Raw genomic sequence first — 23,809 nt, forward strand, 5'->3', positions numbered from 1 at the left:
GGTTTGGGGACCCTGACTCTCAGTTTCTTAGCCCCCAGGATCTCCGGTCTCCTGCGTCTCAGAGATCTGAGTCTTGTGACTCCCTTGGCCTCTAAATTTCAGTTTCAGGAGTCTCCGAGGTCCTTGGTCTTTGGTAGAGGGATGAAGTCTCTAGGTTCCCGGGCTTTGGTGGGGGAGACCTGTCTCTGGAGTCCTGGTTCTCTTGGCTGCTGGAAGTGTCAGGGGTCTGGATCTCTGGGTTTCTGGAACTCGGAGTCTCCACGACCCTGGGCCTAGGCACTAGTGGGTTTCAGGGACCTGAGCCTTTGGAACCCCCCGTCTCAGAAGTTGGAGCCTCTAGGGCTGAGGCAAGCGCAGAGATCTCAGCTCAAACACTGCTCCCTTTCTCCATTCGACACGCTCGCGCGCACCATTACTACCCATTCAATGTACGCGTAGATCCACCTGCAAATACCGCTTTCCTCAGTTTCTGCCCCGCGCATGCGCTGTCCCCTCCTTTTACACCCGCGACCAAGCCCCGCACTCCCAACTTCAATTCCTACCCGCAACCCCATCTCAAAGGATAAAAATAATATGCTCTACAATGCCTCTAAAAGCCTATAACAATCCCATAAAAGCAGATAATCCGAATGCAGCCACTTAGCCTTTCAAGCGTCCTGTACAGTGACAGCTCGTTGCCTCCAAGGACACGCAGCATAGCGCCATCCCAGGCCCGTGCGCAGGCGCAGAAAGGAAACAGGGCAGTGTATTTAGGGAATGGTGGGCGGGGAATGGGCCACAAGGATTGCTGGGAGTTGTAGGCCAAGAGGGCTCTGTAACAAAGGGCGCTTCCGGTAGAGCCGCTGCATGGGGTTCTGGGAGCCGCAGGCAAGACAGCCCCCAAGGCCTTGTGGGAGTCCAGTTTCCGGAGCCATCTCCGTGCCAGAGTTCCGCAGTGTAACGCAGTTTGGACATCCCTGCACCGCATTCTGCTCAGGTGAGTATTTCCTCCCTCAGCTGGTTGGCCCGTGAGCGCCCGCTCTTTGTTGCGGTGCCGTGAGAGGGCTGAGGGTCTCTCTGGGGGTGATGACACGCGCCTCTGACTTCCCAACGCCTATAGAGGCCTTCTTACCAGGACCTCCACTTGGACGCAGCGGTTCGGTATGTCCCTTGCCCCCTCACCCCCTCCCACTGGTTGGGATTCGACCATTTCCCTGACCCCGCCTCCAATTGGGTACGTTCAGAAGGCCCCTACTCTGTCCTGGAACCTCTGTCCTGATAGAATGATGTTACACATTACCTGTCCTTCTGATAAAGCTTCAGTCTTAGGCATCCCTGGGGCCTGGGGCCCGTCTTCTGGGTGCATTTACTATTTCCTCATCCTACACGTCTTTCCTGAGCACTGATCCTCTGCCAAGTCCCGTACGAGGCAGAAGAAGTCAGTGGTGGACGAAGCAGACCCACTCCCTGCCTTTAGTGAGCTCACAGTACAGCAGGGGACACAGGCCAGTCACCAGGAATGGTGGAATCATGGTCAGGACTGGAATGGAGGTATACAAGGGGCTCTTCTAGCCCAGAGTTTATAGCCTGGGGTCTATAAACTCTTCAAGCGGAAGATGCTTAACAGGCGCTTCAAACCTGGGATGTCCAAATGGAAATCTGGTCAGCGACCCTCCTGACTAAGTGGTCCCATCTTCCTCCCAGGTACTCAGGCCCAAACCTCCAAGTCATCCTTAACTCCTCTCTTTTCTCACGACCCCACCCTCTACCCTAATCCAAGTCTTGTGCACATCCTGTGGCCTCTACCTTCAAAATAGATCCCAAATCCCACCATTTCTTGTCAGTTCCACTGCCAACACCCCACCCCACACCCCCAGTCCAGGCCACCATGATCTTACTGACTGTTGCCATCGCCTCCTCACTGGCCTCCCTGCCTCTGCCCCTGCCTGCCACAGTCTGTTCCCCGCACAGCAGCCAAAGGGACCCTTTTTAAAACCTAAGGCAGATCCTATCCTTTCTTTGCACAAAACCCTCCCATGGCTCCCATCTCTCTCTGAATAAAGTTAAAACTTCGTGTTGTGGCTTATGAGCCTCTGGCAATCTGCACAGACTCATCTCCTCGTTCAGGAGGTAACCTCCGAGGACTGAGAGACTGTAGATTTAGGGGGAGAAGAGAGATGCGTCGAGAGTGACTTTATGTATGCCCTGTCCTGCAGAGGAGCTGGGTGGAAGGTGATGGTGCTCTCAGGAGGCTGGAAACAGCTGGACAAGAACAAGTTTCTGCCTGGGGAGGGGGAGACTGGTCAGTTCAGGCATTTAGGATCCGAGAGGACCAGCGGGGTCCTTGTGGGGCATTTGGAGGACCAGCCTGGTGGCCATCATGATTTAGAGCCACCCACAAGGAAAATGAGCTGAGCAGGACCTGAGAACCACGAAGAGGATTCTCCAAGAGACTGGAGGCTGAGCAGGAGGAAAACCAGGAGAGCAAGGGAGAATCAAGTCAAAGCTGGGAGGGTGGGAGTAGGGAGTAGATAGATTTCAAGGGGGCATTGTTCAGGTGTGACAGATGTGCCAAATGGTCATGGTCCATAGGTCCTGGGGGCTGCTTGCTGGGCCCAGCGACAGAGAAGAGCAGTGTTAACACTTTGCAGTAGGTGTTCCCTGGGGAGTTTGAGAGCAGAGACCAGAGTGGCTGGAGAAGTGTGGGGCATGAGGTCAGAGGAAAAGGGAGTCTCAGAGGCCATAAGCTCTGAATCAAGTGAGATGAGTTGCATGGAGGATGCAGAGGTCCTGGGAAGGAGCCCACTGGCTGTTTTGTGGAGAACTGAGCATGCGGAGGAGGGGAGCATGGGGCCAGGAGACCAGGGAGGAGCTTTCTGCAATAACCAGGAGAGAAACTTGGCTCAGACAGACTAGGGTCACAGCTGTAGAGATGGCAAAGAGTGTTTGGCTTCTGGATCTGTTCTGAAAACAGGATTTGCCACAATCTGGTTGGGTGCTTGGGTGATGAGGTCTGAGGATGCCCCTCTGGGGCATTTGTACCAAAGGTTGGGACTTGATATTGCAATTTGGAGTCACCCACAGATAGAGTGGGGAGAGGCAGCCAGAGAGAGAGAAAGAGCTGTCCAGGGTCCTGGACCCCAAGGCTCCTGCCCTGAGCAATTGGAGGGACAGAGTGGCCCTTTACTGCAAGAGAAGCAAGTTTGGGAAAGGGAATCAGGAATCTGGGTTTTGAGATGCCTGTCAGATGTCTGAGTGGTCCCTGCCATCACAAGTTGCAGACAGTAAGCATACAGTCACAGAATGTATGCACAGGTGGGTCAAACGAGGGGGTGTCAGGGGGCTAGAATTCTGGGTGGGGAGGACTTGGGAGGGGGGAGGGAAGGAGGGAGGAACAGAAAGTCCAGGATGGGCTGATCCATGCCTTTTTTTTTTTTTTAATAGCGCCACGATTTTATTTTGTTTAAACGGAGGTACTAGGGATTGAGCCCAGGATCTCGTGTATGCTAAGCACGCATTCTATGACTGAGCTATACCCTCCCTCTCCCATGTCTTGGTAAACCCACAGAAGCTTGCAGGAGATTCTGATACCACAGCAATCCTGTAGGCCCACACACCTCCCACCCCCAAAACAGCTCTAGTTGGTCTCCTTGGAGGTATGATCCATGCTGCTTCTGTGTCTCCCTGGAGGTGGTGATCAGACGATGCAGTCGGGACCCGTTCCTGGAGGCTATCCCACCTCCACCAAAGTGAAATCCAGTTGGTCTTTCCTGCTCATCCCCCTTCCTCTAACAGAGCTGCAGTCCCCTGGCCTCCCTGGCCTTACTTAGGTCACTGACCCCTCCCAAGCTCTCTGAAGGGCCCTGGAAGCCCAAGTCAGTGATAATCATCCTGTCTCTGATCAGGGCTGTAACAGGAGTGGCCTCCTTGGAGAACGAAACTGGTCCTTAATATGCCCCTCTATCCCTCCAAACAGAATCAAGCCTAATTCCGGGTGTAACTTGCCTGTCTCTCACTCTCCCCTCCACGCGCCAACCAATTCTTAGGCTCCTTCTCTTCTTGGTGTGTAATGCGTGTAATCCAAGAAGACTTCCTGGAGGCACCAGCCTCCTTAAACCAGAATACAGTTGACCCTTGAACAACATGGGTTTGAACTGCGCTGGTCCACTGATACTTGGATTTTTTTCAATAAATACACACAGTACTATTCTGTCCCCGAGTTGGTTGAATCTGCGGACGTGGGACTAGGGAGGATATAGAGGGCCAAAGTTATGGGTATTTTGACTGCGCCTCTAACCCCCACATAGTTCAAGGGTCAGCTCTATACAGGTAACCCTCCCTTATTCCGGAAGAAGCGTACTTCATCCTGGTCTATTCCTGGCAGGAACACTATCCCGGCAACCTCTCTGTAGGCAAGGACCCTTGCAATCCGAAATCCACATGTAACCCGCCTCCTCTCTCTCCCCATCCAGGAGAAGCCTACCCTTTCCGCCTCGCCCGGACCCCGAGATGCCAGCCCCACAGTGCGCCTCCTGCAACAAGGCGCGCGCCGCCCTCCGCCGCCCGCGCTCGGGCCAGGCGCTGTGCGGCACCTGCTTCTGCGCCGCCTTCGAGGCCGAGGTGCTGCACACAGTGGTCGCGGGCCGCCTGCTGCCGCCCGGCGCCGTGGTGGCCGTGGGCGCCTCAGGGCGGCAAGGACTCCACGGTACTGGCGCACGTGCTGCGCGAGCTGGCCCCGCGCCTGGGCATCTCGCTGCGCCTCGTGGCCGTGGACGAGGGCATCGGCGGCTACCGGGACGCGGCGCTGGCGGCCGTGCGGCGCCAGGCGGCGCGCTGGGAGCTCCCGCTCACCGTCGTGGCCTACGCAGACCTCTTCGGGGGCTGGACGATGGACGCCGTGGCCCGCAGCACAGCCGGCTCCGGCCGCAGCCGCTCCTGCTGCACCTTCTGCGGGGTGCTGCGGCGCCGGGCGCTGGAAGAAGGGGCGCGCCTCGTGGGAGCCACGCACGTTGTGACAGGTGAGCGCAGGCGCCGTAGCAGGAGGAGCGTATGGGAAGGAACGGGCGCATGCGCGGGCGAGGGGCGGAAACCGCAAGGGAATTGGGGCGCAGGCCTAAGAAGTGGTAAAGGAGACTGCGAGTGTCCTAGGGGAAGAAACGAGCAGGAAAAAGGGGATATGCGCATGCTCCAGCGTAGGGCGGGAGCCCCACCCCCCATGGTTCATACCCTGAGGGACAGAATGGGTTGTGTTAGGGATGGGGCCAGATAGGGTATCTAAAAGACTTTGGTTCTTGGCCACCAACCTGGTGTACACAGATTGGTGAGGAGGGCTGGAGAAGAGGGTGGGAGTTAGTCTCTGGGGATTAAGTCTTTGATTATTTACTTATTTTTAATTGCCTCTAGTACTCTTGATCTCATGGTCCCCAAATATCTCTTCAGAATCCTTCTCTGTCTCTGTAAAGTATCTCTCCACCTCTTACCTCCTTTTTCTTGTTGGCATCTCTTCTCTTCGATAACTCTTTTATTCTCTCACTCTCATCCATCCCTTCAACAAACAACTACTGGTTTCTAATATATGCCAGATCCAAGCTGTAGCCATAGCAAATTCTTAACCTCTTTACCTCTATTTTCTCATCTTTAAAATGAGAATATTAATGGTTTCTGGCTCATGCATTTGTTATGACAGATGAGTTGGTAGGAATAAAGTATATGTGTGTATATATACACTATTGTCTGTACTGTAATTTACAGATTACATATAGTGTATATATTAATAGATAGTAGGTATTACACATATATATTGTATATGCTATCATCATCATCATGCTAGGGCTGAGAAAATATGCACTAGACAGAAATAAGCCCATACCTCTGCACAATTCAAATATGAAATAATAAATGATTATAAGTGGTACTGAAAAAAAATTACATAGACTGTGTGAGCAAAATATGACATGCAGAGAGGGATCAAGGAGGTTTTTTGAGATCTGAAGGCTCAGGGTGAGGAGGCAGTGGGCATAGGGGAGGTTGCTCCAGGCAGAGAGAACCATCTATGCAGAGGCCAGTTTGAGATGCCCCAAGAAGGAAGTGGGGTGTGGTGTCAGGCCCTAGCAGTGGGCGGGGCTTGGCTCCAGGGGCCCCTATGACCATGAGGAGTTAACACCTGACCTGATCCTTTGAGTAGCGGGGAAAGCAGTGGACATGACCTAAGGACTCTGACTTTGAGAAGTTCACCTTAGCAGTGGTGAGGAGTCTGAGTCGGAGGGGCGAGGGCAGAACAAAGGAAATGAGCTTGGAGGGAGGCAGCTGAGGTGGTCCAGGTGAGAGAGGACGGTTGTGACAATCAATGCATTTTTAAATGATGTGTAAATATTCACTTACCTTCTCCCTGGTCTCTGTAAACAAAGATAACACAAAAACACTGCAGTCTGTGTAGTCAAAGGCGCTTGTGTCAACAACTATGAGTTTTTCTATGGCTGCTGTAACAAATTACCACCAATTGAGTGGCTTAAAACAACACAAATTTACTAGCTGGCAGTTCTGGGGGTTAGAAGCCAGGCAAGTGTCTCCGTGGGATCAAGGTGTTGCAGGGTGACATTCCTTCTGAAGAGTCTACAGGAGAATCTGTTTTCTTGCCTCTTCTGGTGTTTAGAGGCTACCCTCGTTCCTTGGCCCCTTCCTCCAGCTTCAAAGCCAGCAGCTTCGGGCTGAATCCGTCCCACCTTTCGTCATCTGCACTTGTGTCAGTCCCCACGTCTCCCATCCTGATTCTCCCATTTTAAGGACCCTTGTCATTACATAGGGCCTGCCTGGATAATCCAGGCTGCTTTTTTTTAATCTTAAGGTCAGCTGATTGGTAACCCTCATTGTGTCTGCAACCTTTATACCCTTTGCCATGTGACCCAACATATTGGGGTGAGGGTGGGGGTGTGAATTCTGCTTACCACAACAATCCCCTGTACAATCTCCATTCAATGCCATTTTGACTTTTTTAAAAAAATAATTTTCATTTATTTATTTATTGGGGGAGGGGGTAATTAGGCTTATTTATTTATTTATTCAATGGAGGTACTGGGGATTGAACCCAGGACCTTGTGTGTGCTAAGAATAATATTTGTAGCTGAAAGCACTTGTACTCACGACATGAAACGGGGCCTGGTTTGCAATAAGTGGGGGGCAAAGGGGGGCTTCCCAGGTTGCTCCACGGGAGCCTGGGTGGGGTCCCCCCTCGTTCCTCGCCGCGCCCCCTCCCCCCCGGCGCCCCCCGCCTCACCTGCCCCGCGTCTCTCCCCCTCGCAGGACACAACGCCGACGACATGGCGGAGACCGTGCTCATGAACTTCCTGCGGGGCGACGCGGGCCGCCTGGCGCGGGGCGGGGGCCTGGGCTCGCCGGGCGAGGGGGGCGCGCTGCCGCGCTGCCGCCCGCTGCAGCTGGCCTCGCAGAAGGAGGTGGTGCTGTACGCGCACTTCCGCCGCCTCGACTACTTCTCCGAGGAGTGCGTGTACGCGCCCGAGGCCTTCCGCGGCCACGCGCGCGACCTGCTCAAGCGGCTGGAGGCGGCGCGGCCGTCGGCGGTGCTGGACCTCGTGCACTCGGCCGAGCGCCTGGCGCTGGCCCCGGCCGCGCGGCCCCCGCCGCCCGGCGCCTGCGCCCGCTGCGGGGCGCTGGCCAGCCGCGCGCTCTGCCAGGCCTGCGCCCTCCTGGACGGCCTGAACCGCGGCCGGCCCCGCCTGGCCATCGGCAAGGGCCGCCGGGGGCTGGACGAGGACGGGCCGCCGCGGGAGGCGGAGCCGGAGCCGTCCGGACCCCCGGCCTCCGAGCCGGTCCCCGCCTTCTAGAGACGCCAGTTCTCCGCGGGGATCCGACGCCGTGGGAGCGCGGGGCCGCCTGCAGATGACACTGTGGATAAACCTGAGTTACTTTGGCCTCCGGCTTCGGTGCGAGGTGGGGAGGGAAACGGGAACTGCAACCTGTGACCCTGCAGAAACTGGGGCGCTGGGCTCCTGGGGCGGGGGAGGCGCCTGGGGGCCGGGACTCCTGAGTCTCAGGGAGGAGAGGACTGAACAGCTTCCCACTCCTGAGCGAGTGGGAGTTAGGGGGCTGCTTGCCTGCACGGCTGTGGGGTTCTGGGCATGCTCGGATAGTCCTAACCCTTCTTGAGCGCCTACTGTGTGCCTGATGTTTCATGTTTGCCAGCAGTGGGATAAGCAAACCACTTAACTTGATGGACACACGTCAGTTACAGTAATCATGATGCTTCTCTGTGAGCACCCCGCATACTGCAGGCGCTGGTTAGTCCTTAACTCCCCCGTCCCACCACCTGTATCTCTGTTTGATGGTTCGGGAGCAGCAGGGGTGGGCTTCCCAGACCTCCGATTCTGGAGGTCAAAGACTTAACCTCTCTGAAAATAGAATCAAAGCTTCCCATCAAAGCACTGTTGTGTTTGATAAAGTACTCAATAAATGGTGTCAGACTTGGTTGTTCTTATTAAGGTTTGGCCACCAGGGGGCTCTGGGTTTCAGGGTTGCCGCTCTGCCCATTCAGACAGGCGTGAGACCCAGAGGCTTCCTACTTGACCCCTGGGGAGATGTGGTGTTCTGAGTCCCACCTCCAAGCTTTGCCGGGCCGGTCCCTTTTCAGGAATGCCCTCCTTTCTCATCTTCCTGCCCACATGCTCCAGGGTCCTAATGATTCTCTCCTCCCACCTGCCCAACCCAGGATGTTAGGACTCCCCCAGACCCCAGCCCCTGGGTCCTGTCCTCATATGTGGCCATCCACACTCTTTGGGTCTCACGTTTCCTAATTAGATTCTGCTGGAGGACAGGGATCAGATGTCCTGCCTCTTCTGTGAGTTAATCGAGCATCAGGTTAATTATTCATTCAACAAACGTTCATTGAGTACCTCGTCTGCGGCCCATGTGCCAGTACTAGTAATACTTAAAGTGAGCAAAAGACAAAAGCCCCTTGGCCCCATGAAGTTCACAGAGAAGCAGATAAGAAAATGAATATATAATATCCGGTAGTGATTAATGCAACAAATAAAAATAAAGCAGGATAAGGAGAGAGCAAGAGCCAGTGACCATGGGGTCTGGGCAAGGCCTCTTTGAGGAGGTGGTGTTTGAGCAGAGACCTGAATAAAGCAAAGGAATGAATCCTAAAACCATCTTGGGGAAGAGCTTTCCAGGCAGAGAGAACAGTCGATGCAAGAGCCCAGAGCTGGGAATAAAGTTGGTAAGTACAGGGAATAGCAAGGAAGTGTGGCCAGAACAGAGTGGACAGAGAAAAATAGCAAGAGATGAGATGAGGCAGCGGCCAGGGCGGGTCCTGCAGGGTCTCGCGGAGGTAGGATCCCACTTCCATTTTCTAAAAATCACTCTAGTTGCGGTGGAGACAACGGACTGTAGGGGGCGCAAGATGATCACGGTCAATTGGGATGATTCTCTGGTGCCGGGCACTGCGGAGTACCCCTCCGTTGTGTTCGATCAGTGACGTGATGTACTGCGTTTTGATCCGCAACTTTACAAAGAGTAGACTTGTGGCGCAGAGAGGTGAGGTCATTTGCCCAAAGTCACACAGCACCAAATCGGTGAAGGAGTTGGGGCTTTTGACTCTTGCTATTCTGTCAGCTGGAAGCCAGGGGACCTGGGACCTTATTGCAGGTCAGCCACTGATTGACCGCATGGTTTGAGCAAGGCACTTTTCTCTTCTGTAACCCAGTTTCTCCCTTCATACCAGGAGGTGGGTGGTTGGTGAAATTTCTGTTGTAGCACTAGCCAATGGGAATATAATGTGAACCGTATGTGTAATTAAAAAATTTCTAATAGCCATATTTTTTAAGAGGGGAAAGGGAACAAGTGAAATTTTAATATATTTTATTTGACCCATTATATCAAAAATATTTCTAATTTAACATGTAATCAATATTTTTAAAACCTTGAGCTATTTTACCTTTTTTAGGTATTAAAGTTTCAAAATCCTATGTGTATGTTAAACACAGCTCACTTCATTCAAACTCACCCACAGTTCGTTCAGTGGGGAATGTGACCAGAAGATCCCACTTGAGAGCTGGGGAAGATGCTGTTCTCAGCCTCAGCCACAAGGGGTCACTGTGACCCCACTTTGCATTGGGTGGCCATTGACTGCATAGCAAGGTCTGCTTCCAGCTGCCTGCCTGGTTGGGGAGTTCTGCTCTCTCCTCCCACCTCCCTCCTGGGCCCCCTGGTCTGAGCCAGCCTCCAAGGGCAAGAGACAGTCTGGCAGGATTCTGAAGGTCCCCTATGAACACTGGAAACCTTCCATGACCTCAAGACCCAGGTGTCCATTCATTCAGTCACCCTGCAAATATCGAAGCACACAACTTTTGACAGGAGTGGCCGAAAGCAAAAACCTGCCCCGGGAGAGGCCAGAAAAGAGAGGAGAACAATAGGGAGACCGTGCAGTATGTCAGGTGGTGATAAATTGATAAGTTGGAGACGGGGAGCATGCCACACATGTAAGTAGGGTGGAAAGGGAAGACCTCGTGGAGAAGGTGACAGCTGAGCAGAGACCCACACAAGGGGAGGCAGTGAGCTCTGCAGATTCCTAGGAAGAGCACTGCTGGCAGAGCAGCAGCAGGTGCAAACTCCAAGGGAGGCAAGGGAGTGATGGAGGGGGTGAGTGGCCAGACTGCATAAGTGTGGCTCTGGTTTTGAGATGGAATCCACAGGAATTTTTGAGCCAATGAGTGATGAGGATAATCCCTTTATTTATGAAGCAAACATTTGCCAGTGCCTCCCAGGAGCCAGGCCCTGCACGGGGCAGTGGGGAAACAGAGCTGACTCAGCCCCAGTCCCTGCCCTCAATGGGCTCCCCGTCTGGTGGGAGAGGCTGCAGGGACGTGGGTAAATCAAGACCCACGGGGATACGTGTCCCGGCGGGGATTAGTAAGGGCCCAGGGGAGCGCAGAGATGGGGCCGCTAACTCAGCGTGGAGCATCATGGAATGCTTTCTGAAGGAGGCAGTGTTTAAACCAGGAAGATGAGTAAGAATGAGCACGGGAAAGGGGAGGGGAGGGGGCCCAGTGTACCGCCGAAAGCACAGCAGGTGGAAAGGCCTGCAGGCAAGGAAGCGCTGGGAACCAGGGCGGAAGCGCTGCTCCTGGAGTAGGCCGGCTGGGGAGGGGCTGGAGGGGGGAGGCCAGGCCCCTGGGGAGGGGCAGAATACCACTGCTCAAGGCGGGCTTTCCACGGGGGTGATGGGGCACCGGGAAGGGTTTAGAGCAGACGGAGCTCGCCCTGGGTGTCAGAAAGAGCTTTCTGGGGCCGATTCTAGGAGGACTGGAGGGGGAAAATTTATAGGCCAGGAAGCCAGGGAGAAGCCAAAGCCAAGGGGGTGGGAATGGTGGGAACAGACATGAGGGCAACTTAAGAGAGGTGGAAATCCTACTAAACCCTAAGGTGTGTTTTGTAAGTGCAAGAGCTCCAGCGTAAACCCAAAGTTGTAAATACAAGAGAAGCCTCACTAAACAGACTGAACAGAAATAAAGTTTGCCACTTAGGCAGACAGCCGTAGTGAACACGGGAGAGTCTTGCTGCGGGAGAAAGCCATAGAAAACACCGCGGGTGGGGCAGGGTTGTTGCTGAGGTAGGAAGCTCCAGTCATCACAGAGCAGGGCTTCTGCTGAGGCCTGTGGACTTGGTAAACACAGCCCCTACATAAATACAAGGGGTCCTTTATAGTTATGGAACGTGGCAATAGGTCTGTGAAAGGACCAGGGCTGGTGAGGTAGAAATCCCCATGCCCCATGCTGGGGTACCATCCCCCTGGAGTCAGAAGCATTCTTCCCTGCAAGAATTTGGAGCCCAATCTCAAAAAGATGGGCTTCTCCATCTTTCCCTCAGTGTGTGCTCTCCCAGGGCTGGGTAATTGGAGATGACTGTAGGTCTAAAGATGTAAAGGTCTGAAGATGTAGAGGCACTGGGTGCAGAGAGTCTGGGGAGAAGCAGATATTCTGGAGGGAGGCAGAGAGTCTGGGGAGAAGAAGGTTCTCCATAATCTCACTCTCATTCAGCCTGTTTTCACAGAGCCAGGCTCCAGGGATTCAGCAGTGAGCACGCTAGACAAGGTCTCTGCCATCATGAAGCCTCAGTTTGAGTGAGAGAGATGTTTCTTTATCCCCACAAATGTTGACTGAGCACCTACTCTGTGCCAGGGAACACAGATAAAGAAGGCAAAACCCCCTGCCCTGTTGGAGTTGACACTCAAGTTGTGGGAGACAGTCTACACATAAAAGGAAGTAAATAAAACATGGGGACATCGATGGTGATAAATGCCATAAAGGAAAAAGAACAGCAACAATAAACAAGGAGGCAAACACATAAAGCAATTATAGATTGAAATGAGGCATAGAAAGGAAACCAACAGGGGGCTGAGATAGAAACTAGAGTGGAATGTCTACTCTAGAGAAAGTGATCATGGGCAGAATGTTGGGAAACATGTCCAGGCAGAGGGAACAGCAAAGACAAAGGCCCTGAGGTGGGAAGGCACCTATCATGTGAAGAAAATCAAGGAAGTCCCAGGCGGGGGGAGCCTGAGGCACAGTGCGTGATGGAATGATGAGGTTGGAGAGGCGGACATAAAGCCAGACATGGAGTACCTTGGAAGTGTTTAGGTTTTTATCATAATTGCCGTGGGAAATCATGGATGGGTTTTAAGCAGGTTTTAATGTGATATTGTTTTATATTTTATATATATATAAATAAATATATATATATATACACACATATTGGCTGCCAAGTGGAGAATGGACTTGGGTGGGAGTTGGGGAGATGGGAACGGGGTTCGAATGTGGAAGTGTGGAGGCTGGTTTGGATGCTGTTGCACCTGTCCAGGTGAGAGATTAAGGCAGCTTAGGCACAGATGAGTGAGAGGAAGTGAGTGGGTGGATTTGGCATCTATTTGGCGCTAAGGTGACAGGAATTGCCAAAGTGGGAAGTGGGCGTGAGGGAGGGATCAAGGACCACTCCCAGCTTCTGACAGAAGCAACTGAGGAGAGGATGGTGTTATTACTAACAAAGGGAAGACTCGAGGAAGGAGGAGGTGGACCATGGAGCCTAAATAGAAATAAGTGGTTGATGATGAAGATGGAAGGAGGTGGGGCAGAGATGTTCGTCGGCTGTGGACCGAGCATCAGGGGTGCCCAGGTATGCATGCAGAAGCTTCTTGGCACGTAGCAGATGCAGGTGCTGGCTCAGAGCCATCTGAGAGATTACCCAGGGAGAGTTTGGGTAATCAAAGAGACACGTGAGATCAGCAGCAGAGGGACATGGAGTCAGCCGGGCCCAGGTTCGAATCGCAGCTCCACGAGTGGCTCGTGTTGGGCAACTGACCTTATTTCTCAGTTTCCTCATCTGTAGAATGGGAGTGATTGTGTGCACCACACAGGGCTGATGGGGGAATTAAGCAAGACGTGACACTCGGGAGGTACTAGAGAAATTGCCAACCCCAAACCGGCGGGGGACAGAAGGCAGAAGTGAGGGTCTGTTTGCCCATCGCTCAAACATGCATCGCATGCACATTCACACAGGACTGTTCCAGGAGACAAGGGTCCAGCAGAGAATTCCCTGCCCTCGATGGCATGGAGGCAGATTTGGAGACAGAGTGGCATGGCATTTAGCAGACAAACGACCCTGGTTCCCTGGTTAGATCCCAGCTATGTCATCTGCACAAGTGACTTCTATCTGAGATCTGGTTTCCTCATCTCTAATGTGGTACTAATGAGTCTCTAATCTCATAAAGCTCTTGTGAGGCAAAGTCCTTGGTTACAAGTGGAGGTAGAAAAAGGCATTCGCTGACATGGGGAGTCAGCAGACCCAGGGAGAGAGGACCCCCTGGTTTCTCAGTCCCTCACCCTCGATGTGGCCAGAGACCACCATTCCCACAGTCACACCCTGGCCCTTATCTCCATCCGAACGGGCTCCACCTCTGAAACCACAAAATCCAGCACCCCACTCCCTGACCACCCCCTCCCACGCTCCCAGAGCTGTGGGTGGCTTTGCCACACCTGTTTTTCCACCTGAAAGGCACCCCGACCCTCCTCATGCAGCCTCCCCAAGCCCCTTCTATCTGCCCTTCCTTTACCCCCACAGTGCGCCTTATCCCCAGCCCCTCTCCCACGCTGCCCTCAGCTCCCCTCTCAGCCTTCCTCCCACCATCACCCAGCCCTGCAAGTGCCTGCTCTTCGCTGGAGGGAAACAAAACAGAACAAAATCATCTAGCCGCTCAGCGGATGCCTCTTTAAATCCTTGATCGCCAACCTCACCTGGGTACCTGCCATCCTCACCTCTCCAGCCCCCCCCCCCCCCCCCCCCCCCCCCCGTCCAGGTGCCCCTTGAGGTGAGCTGGCCTCTGCCTCCCGGTCTCCCTGGACGACCCTCCCTCCACTTCCGGCCACATCCTCACCCGCCCTTTCCTTCTTCCTTCCTAAACAATGGAAGAGGCGGCTTCCCTCTTGTCCGGGGTTAATCCCACCTCTTGGATGGTTGCACCATCAGCCCCTTTGTTGTCGGGCATCAAGTTCCGTGCAGTTGTTTAGAACTCTCCGCCTGGGTTCAAGTCACGGCGCGGCCGCCTGGGTTCAAGTCACGGCGCGGCCACCCGCGTTGTGTAACCGTGGCCGGGCGTCGCCACTTCCCCGTCCGCGCACGGAGGATGACAAGAGCACCTTTCTCACGAGACCGTCGGGAGGGTCCGGTGAGTTAATTTATGAAAAATGCATAGAAACAGTGTTGGACGCCCAACTTAGTGCTCAGATGGAATTGATGCTCAAGTCGCCTCGGGAGACGGCAGAGAGAAGATTCAGATAGTCCTGAGTTTGTGCGTTTCCTCCTGTGCTTGGATGACCTTGGACAAGCCGCTTCCCCCATCTCAGCCTCCACTTCTCAGGCTGTAAAATGGGCACAACATAGTACCTGGTCTGTCTGGACTTTCCATGACTTCACAGCCCTCATTTCCTCCTATTCTCTTCCCTTGCTCACTCTGCCCCAGCTACGCTGGCTCCCTCACTGGTCCCTGGACACACCAGACCTTCCACCTCAGGGCCTTTGCACTTGCTGTGCCTCTGTCTGGCACAGTCTTCCCCCAGATATCCCTCTACCTTTAGCTCTTTGCTCAAAGGTCACCTGGGTCCCGACCCAGCCTTTCTCCCTGCTTTCTTATTGTTCTTCACAGCATCACAGCACTGCAGAGCTTGTAACATACACTGTATTTATTTAACTTTCTTTTCCGGGGTTGCCTTTCATTCCATCAATAGGGCAGGGATCTCGGTCTATTTTGCTCATTACTGTATCCTCAGCATTTAAACCCATGACTACTAACATAGTAGATGCTCAATAAATATTTGTTGAATGGAGGGAGAGAGAATAAAGAAAAGCAGGCAGGAGAAAGAGGAAGAAAGGGAGAGAGGAGGGGAGGGAGGGGAGGAGGAAGGAAAGATGCTAACCCACATAAAGAAGTTACCTGGGTAGACAAAATATGGCTCATCCACATGATGGTACAGGATTCAGCCTTAAGAAGGAAGGAAGTTCTGACACACGACAGCGAGGGCGAACCTTGAGGACGTTAGGATCAGTGAAATAAGCCGGACACACAAAAAGTAAGCACACATTTGCTGTAGGATGCCACTTACAGGAATACCTGGTGTGGTCAAATTCTTAGAGACAGAAAGTAGGATGGAGGCTACCAGGGTCTGGGGGACGGAGGATGGAGAGCCACCTGTGTTTAATGGAGACAGAGTTTCAACTGGGGGAGATGACAAGGATTTGGAGACGGATGGTGGGGATTGTTGCACAACCTTGCGAATGTACTTAATACCACTGAACTGTACCCTAAACATGATTTAAAAGGTAAATTTCATGTTATGTGCATTTCACTGCAATAAAAAATGAATTTTTAAAAAAGTTTGGAACATGAAAACTTAAAAAAAAAAAAAGCAGAAAGAACAGAGCACAGCTCCTGGCTGGGCCAAACCCTCAGTAACATGAGTGTTGTTTTGTTCTTTCCTCTCATAACCAGACTTCAGACACCATCTCCTCCCTCCACAACTTTTTTTTTTTCTGATGGTGGTCCTGGGGATAGAACCCAGAACCTCGTGCATGCTAAGCATGTGTTCTACCACTAAGCTATTACCCTGCTCCAAATGCACTTCAGTCTATTTTGTCCTTGTGTTTTTTTTTTTTCAATAGAGGTACTGGGGATTGAACCCCAGGACCTTGTGCAGGCTAAGCATGCGCTCTACCACTGAGCTATACCCTCCCTGTCCCTCTGCATCAGAGAGTCCTCTTTGCCCAGGGTCTCCTCTGCTCCACGCTCGTCTCTGCCCACAGCCCCGGCTCCCACTCCCATCAATACTTTCTTCAAAAATCTGACTTCTCCCTAAGTCTTCCATCACTCCCTCTTGGCCTCCTACCCCCTAAACTAGGGGTCTTCTTGTGGTCCCAGGAAGATGCCCCTGGTCTCCCCACTCTGTACAATCTCCCCATGTGAGCCCCGCGGTGCTCTGGTTTCCAGGGCCGTCTGTCTGTGCTGGTAACACCCCACCAGTGTCTCTAACCAGACAGCGCTCCTAAGCTCTGGCCCAAGGTCTGCAGTGAGAAGCTTAAAGGCTCTTCTCTCCGCTGCTTAGAATCACCCTTGGCCCTGCCCTCACGGCCACCTGTCCCTCTAGCACCCTGGGCCGGCGCCATCCTCCTGACTGACTGAAGGTCCCTACTCAGAGCTGCGCTCCTCCCTCCCACCCCTACACCTCACTCCGCCCATCCCCCCCGATGAACTCCTACTCATCCGCAGTGCCCGGCTTAGACAGCCCGCCCTCTGGGAACACTTTTCCCTGCCCCTGGGACTTCATCAGGCCCTCAACACCCCTGGTCAGAGCACACATCACACCAGACTGAGTTTCCTTTTGCCCCTTATAAAAAAAGTGCAGGCTAAAAGGACACTGCGGATTTGGTACATCAGCTCCATTTGTTGTCTGCAGCAGCTGGTGCGAACAGCCTTGGCGTGAAGGTGGTAGGGGTGGGGGTGAGATGGCCATGGCTCCCTTGGTGGGTAGACATGGGATGGGGCTGGGGAGAGCCTGGACCAGATCCCTCCCCACCCACCTGGAGGATATTCTCCTCCCACTGCCCTAAACACACCTTCACAGAGGAGGTGCGCGGGCCGCAGCCATGTGAGGATTCAGAAGCACAGAGACTCCCCAGGAGCAGGGACCGGCCCTGGGGCGGAGACGGGAGGAAAGTGGTTTGGGAGTCAGCCCCGGGGTTGCTGATGGAGGGAGAGTGCAGAGACGTGGCCTCCTGAGTCACTGCGTGGTGGTCTGGGATGGGCTGCCCAGGCCCAGGGACAAATTGCAGTCATTAGGGAATTTAAGAGGCTGGGGGAGGAGCTGAGGGCAGCGGGCCCTGCCCCAAGTTAGGATAGGGTGCCTCGAACCCAGACCCACCTCAGGCTCCCCATTGCATCACTCTGTCTCTCCTGCTGTCTCTGGGTCTCTATACGCCCCCTCTCTGGTCCCTGTCTCCCTCTCTCTCCTTCTGGGTCCCTGTCCCCCTCTCTCTGGGTCTCTGTACCTCTCTGTTCCCCAGCCTCTCTGCAGAGCCCTAGTTGGGGGCACCAGTTCTGCCCTGATCCCCCTTCCCAGCCCCCTGCCGGGGTCCCTGCTCTCCCACCTCTCAGGACTGTGAGGACCACAAAGGGAGAAAGTGTGGGGGACAGGCAGGCCCAGCACCAGGTGCCTCCAGCACCTCCTCCTCCTGCCGTTTCCCCATCCCCACCCCCTGCCTCCCTCTCTTCCTGTCGTCTTTCGTATCTGCCTCCCTGACTCCCCCATCGCCCTGCTGTCCTCTGCCTGGCCCTGCATCTCCCTCCTCCTTGTCTCCCAGCGCAGCACCACCTCCCCCTCCTTGCATCAGCGCTGCTGTTGTTCTGTGTGTGCGCGTTTGGAGGGTGGGGTACCTCTGCCTCTTTTCTCTCTCTCCGCCTTCTTTCTCTGCTCCTGTTTCTGTTCTGTCTTCCCCTTCCTCCCTCTGTTTCTCTGCTTCTCTCTCTGGCTCTTCCACTCTCATCTCTCTGTGAATCTCGGGCTCTGTGCCCACCCCCCGCCCAGCTTGTCTTTTTGCCTCTGTCCCATCGACATTCATCTTCCTGCTCTTCCTCCGTCTCCCTCAAGCCCCTCTCCCTCTGACACTTCTTCCTCTGGCCTGTTTCTCTTACTGTTTCTCTGCCTCTGTCCCTCCCTCTCTCAGCACCTCCCAGCACTTTTCCCTGAACCTCCACTACCACCCCATCCACCCTGCCCTGGGGTCCCTCGCCCTGGGTTCCTCCTAGATTATAACACCTTCACCCACTGGGCAGGCAGGTTCTCATTAACAATTGTGGCTGCTTCTCTGGCCAGAGAGGTGGAGGGAGGAGATGGGACCAGCGATCCTGGAATGGGAACTAGGCAATTAAAAAAAAAGGTCAAGAGATGGGCGGGGGGCAGGGCCAGCTACTCAGACCAGGGATAAAAGGCCTCCACGAGTGACAGAGAAGGAGGACACGATCCCCACTTCCTCCAGGCAGGAGACAGCAAGGCAGGACCCAAGCCCTTCTCAGCCACCAAGGAGCCCCCAGACCCTGCCCTCCAGGTCTCTGGCTTCTACCCTACGCCTCATCCATGTCTCTAAGCACCTTTGTCTCTGCATGAGAGGCTCTCTCTGTCTCTGTCTCACCACCTCTGGGTCTCTTGCAGCCTCCTTCTTCCTCACTTTCTTTCTTTCCATTTGCCAGAATCCAACCCCAACCCCCAGAATGTTCCTCCTGCTGACAGCACTTCAGATCTTGGCTGTAGGTAAGATAGCAGTGGGGTCTGAGGACTCTGAGAAGAGATGGGGAAGGATTCTGGGGACCAGGGATGCTCGCAGGTGACCTGGTGGGAAGGAGTGGGGCGTAGCTTGGGGATCCTGGCACAGGAGGGCGCTGGAGGCGATGCCCAAGTTCTGAGTCGTGGAGATATTAGGAGATTGCAGGCTTGTAGGAGACAGAGGTAAATAAATGAGGAATTGTGCAGAACCAGCAGGTCTTGACTGGGTCTTCTTAGAAAGGAGGGCCACGGGACACTTCTTGATTGTATCAGAGAAAGAGCGAATACGGGAGAGACAGCATGTTGTCAGAAATGGTGGAGGGGGTGATGCCGGGGTGGTGGGCTCCTGGTAGGGAGAGTGGTGTGGCCTGCAGAGTGGGCGTGGGGTGACAGAGTGCATCCTGGGGCGCGGGGCAGGGTCACACTGAGTGAGACGTCTTGGGGAGGGACGGGGAGCTCCCTGATTGTGCTGGAGGGTTACTGGTTGGAATTGTGGTGTATTGTGAAAAGTACTGATAGAAAACGCTTGTGGGCAAGTGGAGGCAATGTTAGGAGATGGATCAGGGCCCTGGATAAAGTAGCCCTGGGGTCCGATAATAGACACTATGGAGGTGCCTAGGGGTAAGGGGGTGTCAGAAAACCCCCTGGTTGTGTTGGGACAGTAATGGGGGCGATGTTTGGCATGTCTCCTATTGAGTAGGGGAGATAAAAGCGGGTGGTTTAAGGATTAGGCAAAGAAATGGGGATTTGTGGTCCCAGATGCCCTAAAGGTTTGGGGGGTGGAGGGCCTGAGTTCATTTGCTTTCCCCACCCCACCTCACCCCTGCCTCTCCCTAGCCCTGGCACAGAGCCAAGGGAACGAGAACAAGATAATTGGTGGCTACACCTGCACCCGGAACTCCCAGCCGTGGCAGGCGGCCCTGCTGACAGGCCCCTCACGTCGCTTCCTCTGTGGAGGGGTCCTGCTGTCCGACCAGTGGGCCATCACTGCTGCTCACTGCGCCCGCCCGTGAGTCACCCCTTCCCATCCTGGGCCAAGTGAGTCCCGGAGTCTGGAGCCACAGAGCTCAGCTGGGCCCCTCCAGCCTGTTAGAACCCAGTGTAGTAGCTGGGTCCTGGTTTGGGGTCTAGATAAGAGCCTAGAAGCACAGACCCAGCTCAGAATATGGAATCCAGCCATACATCTTGAACTCAGTTGAGATTCTAAAAGCAGATCAACAGGTTAGAACCCATACAACAGCTTAGGGCCCCACACAGAACCTAGAACCTAACATATAACCTAGAGATCCATCCAGAGGCCAAGCTCTATATAGAGACTAAGATTAGGAGCCTGTTCCAGACTGATGGTTGAATTCAGGGCACAATCTACCTCCAGAAACTCACGACCCCTCTCATAACACTGCCTAGAATCCAGAGTAAGGTTCAGAACCCACAGTCCAGCTTGTGGGTTCCAGAACCCTGCTTATGGCTCAAGGCATAGGAGAAAGGACCTGGAGCCAGGTTGTCTTCTAGATCCAATGTTTAATCCAGAGTCTAGTCTATAGCTCCTCTTTGATAAGCCTAGAACCCAGACCTTAACCCAACATCTACATCCCAGAATGCAGGCCACAATCTAAAACAGAACCCAGAGCCCCTCCCAGATTCTAGATCTAAACCTCTACCTTAGACCCCAGACTAGAAGTCCAAGTCCAGATGAAAGCTCACCCAGTGCCCGTAAACCAGAGCCAATGCCATAAACCGAAGTTCAGTATAGAACCCAGAGCCCAGAGCTCAGCCCAGAGTCTAGAACATAAAGCTCAGAATGCAAACAACATCTAGAACCTGGGATCCTGACCACAACCTGGAGCTCCATCTAGAACCCAGAGGCCAACCAGAGGCCAAGGGCTCAGACCAGAGTTTAGAACCAAGAGCCCAGACTATCACCTGCAATTTGATCTAAATTAGATCTTGACCTAGAATCAAAAATTCAGACCAGTGTTTAGAACCCTGAGCCCAACTGGAGCACAGAGCTCAAACCATTGTCTACAACCCAGTTCATAGCCAGAACTTAATCAAGAGCCCAGAACTCAACCTAGAAACTGGAGCACACACCAGTATCTAGAAAGTATGCTGTAATCCGGACTCAGTCTAGAACTCAGCTCCTAGCTTAGCGTCAAATTTCAAGATGTCTAGAACCCAAAGGCCAGGCTAGAACTGGGATGGAGCCTCCCTGGGGCCAACTCCAGAATACCAATTCTGATTTAGAGCCTAGAGCCAGAGCCCAGAGTCTCACTTAGAACCCAAAGTATAGAGCCAGGCACAGACCTCAGAACTCAGCCAAGAATGCCCAACCATCACCTTATACCCAAGTTAGAAGGCAGAACACAGCCCAAGAGGGGATGGGGAGGGTGGTGGAATTGGGTCCCGAGAGAATGCCCAGGCTGGGGGAAAGGGTACAGGAGAACAGCAAACACAGCCTGCAGTTAAAGGCAGGTAGGTTAGGCTTGAGGAAAGCTCATCTCCAGGGGAGGGGGCGGGGCTGGAGGGTGGGGAGGGGTCTCCATGGCAGATGCTGAGCAGCACCACTCTTGTGGGTCATGGGCCAGGACACTTCGAGTAGCCCTGGGCAAGCACAACCTGCGCGGCTGGGAGGCCACACAGCAGGTGCTGCGCGTGGTTCGCCAGGTGCGCCACCCCCAGTACAACTCCCGGACCAACGAGAACGACCTGATGCTGCTGCGGCTGGAGCGGCCCCTGCGGCTGGGGAGGGCGGTGCAGCCGATCGCCACCGCCAGCTCCTGTGCCAGCCCGGAGACTCCCTGCCTTGTGTCGGGCTGGGGCACCATTTCCAGTCCTACCAGTGAGAAGTCCTGCATCGGGGAAGACGGGGGCTAGGCCTGAACCCTGGGTCCGAGGGAGGAGGGGCTGGGGGCCTGAGCCCTGGGTCCAAGGGAGGAGGGGCTGGGGGCCTGAGTCCTGGGTCTGAGGGAGGTGGGGCTGGGGAATGGACCCCTGGGTCTGAGGGAGGAGGGGCTCAGGCTCAGACTCCTGGGTCCTGTTGGAAGGTGTCCCCGTTCTAACCCTTCAGTGCCCCCTAAAGCTAGGTTGCCCAACCTTCTGCAATGCGTGAACGTCAACATCATCTCCCATCAGAGGTGTCAGCAGGCCTACCCTGGAGCCATCACTGCTGGCATGGTCTGTGCAGGGGTCCCCCAAGGAGGGAAGGACTCTTGTCAGGTGAGGCCCAGGGAGACAGCCTGAGGAAGGGGGGTGTTTGGGGCTGGAACTTACAAAGGACCTCAAGAGCATGAAGACCAGTGGCGTTCCCCCTGCCTCCAACCCAGAGACCAAGAAGGGTTGTGATAACCAGGCTGCCTCCTAGCTGCTCGCCCTGAGTAATGAACCTAACCTTCCGGGCTTCAGTTTCCTCACCTGCCCCACAGGCGTAGCATGGTTTAGTTGGTGGAATTAGATGGACTGGTCCACGGAAGGAGTACAGAGCTCTGATCACTGCTGTCACTGCCGTCATTACATATGGGCACCTAGACGGCTGTGCTCAGGGCCTCTAGGGAGCGTCACCCGTCCTGAGAGATGACTCCAGAGACAGGAGATCTGGAGGCACACAGGTTTCTGGAGATGGAGCTAAGTGGAACAGGGGCCCAAGAGACCCAAGGGACTGAGATAGAGTGGGAACCGTGAAGAGGGAAGGAAGAGACCCACAACGCCCAGGGGCTGAGATGTCCAGTCTCAGCCCACCCCCGCCCCATCTTTGCCTCTCGGGCTCTCCACACCCACAGCTCTGGCCAGCTGTTGGTAGGTGTCTCCATCTCTGTCTCTCCCCACTCAGGGTGACTCCGGGGGACCCCTGGTGTGCAGAGGACAGCTCCAGGGCCTCGTGTCCTGGGGGATGGAGCACTGTGCCCAGCCTGGCTTCCCCGGCGTCTACACCAACCTGTGCAAGTACCACACCTGGATCCAGGAAACCATGCGGAGCAGTTCATAGCCGGTGTGGTAGAATACCACCTCCCCGCCTGCTTCCCAAGACCCTGCTCTTTCCAGTCAAGACCCAGGGAGCCTGGCCCCTAGCTCCTCCTCCCTCAGACCAAGACCCCAGCATCCTGACCCTGACCCCTGGCTCAGAACTCCCCTCTCCCAGAGCAGTTCCTTCAGGGGTTCTCTCCCCACCCCCACAACACCCCCATCATTATTCAAGGTGTCCCTAAGTCACACAGAGCAGGAGCATGAAGACAAAAGGCACTGAACTGTTACCATATTCCAAGGGAGACAATTTTCAAAACTCTTAGTGTCTCTCAAAACTGGATAATTACTACTAATAAAATTTTAACAACCCTAAGTTCCATTCATCTATTCATTTAATTCATCCACGATGGGCACAGAGCTGCCCCAACAGACCCAGTCAGGAGCTGTGTCCCAAAAAGAGGTGCACGGTGTCCCCTGGGGGTCTGCCCCCTCACCGTCCACTGTACCTGGTATGGTAGAAAGAAACTCCCCAGCCTTGCAGTGTGGCCCTGAGCAGGACTGCCCCTCCCCAAGCCTCCTCTCTAAAGTCCAGGGCAGGGAGGGCAAAGACCTACCTTGTTTCCTGGAAAACTCTATTCAAATAGAGAGGTCCTCATTTTCCTAATCAGATCTCAGTGAGGAGAGTTGAATTAATCACACCCTTGAGTGCAAGTCCTGACAGAGACCTGTCCTCCTTGGCCCTGGTCCCCTCCCTCCCCACAGGCACCAACACAAATGGCCTCAAATACCAAGCATCCTTGGAACACGGGTGTTGTCACATTGTGTTGCTTCTAATTTGCATGAAATCACTGTGTTCTGAATCTCATTCTCTTTCTTTGTTTATTTTAAGTTTCATTTATCAAGTATTTTAAAACGCAACAATTAATTAACAGATGGATGAACAAATCCAGTTACCCCCCTCCCCTAACTCTGCTCCAGTCCCAACCAGTGTA

General features: G+C 54.1%; 2 protein-coding genes across 6 annotated transcripts; both read left to right on the forward strand.

Annotated features, from left to right (window-relative positions):
- Positions 1-844: 844 nt before the first annotated feature.
- On the forward strand, positions 845-8,460 carry CTU1 (cytosolic thiouridylase subunit 1). Its single transcript, XM_032487839.1, is given in 4 exon segments — positions 845-976; positions 4,452-4,665; positions 4,667-4,997; positions 7,279-8,460. Coding segments are annotated over 3 exon segments (1,050 nt in total). The 5' UTR covers positions 845-976; positions 4,452-4,488; the 3' UTR covers positions 7,821-8,460.
- On the forward strand, positions 4,863-22,985 carry KLK14 (kallikrein related peptidase 14). 5 transcript variants are annotated; one of them, XM_032487886.1, is made up of 6 exons: positions 4,863-4,997; positions 18,785-18,845; positions 19,695-19,866; positions 21,443-21,696; positions 21,937-22,073; positions 22,684-22,985. In XM_032487886.1, exons 2-6 carry the CDS (start codon positions 18,806-18,808, stop codon positions 22,837-22,839), a joined length of 759 nt encoding a protein of 252 aa, XP_032343777.1. In that variant the 5' UTR covers positions 4,863-4,997; positions 18,785-18,805; the 3' UTR covers positions 22,840-22,985. The 5 variants fall into 5 exon arrangements, with proteins under 5 accessions (XP_032343777.1, XP_032343775.1, XP_032343779.1 ...); XM_032487884.1 differs by lacking the exon at positions 4,863-4,997 and adding an exon at positions 7,741-7,926; XM_032487888.1 differs by lacking the exon at positions 4,863-4,997 and adding an exon at positions 7,741-7,926 and having other exon boundaries at positions 21,990-22,073; positions 22,684-22,820.
- The last annotated feature ends 824 nt before the right edge of the window (positions 22,986-23,809 follow it).

This window comes from Camelus ferus, chromosome 9, assembly GCF_009834535.1.
Source record: "Camelus ferus isolate YT-003-E chromosome 9, BCGSAC_Cfer_1.0, whole genome shotgun sequence".
NCBI lineage: Eukaryota > Metazoa > Chordata > Mammalia > Artiodactyla > Camelidae > Camelus > Camelus ferus.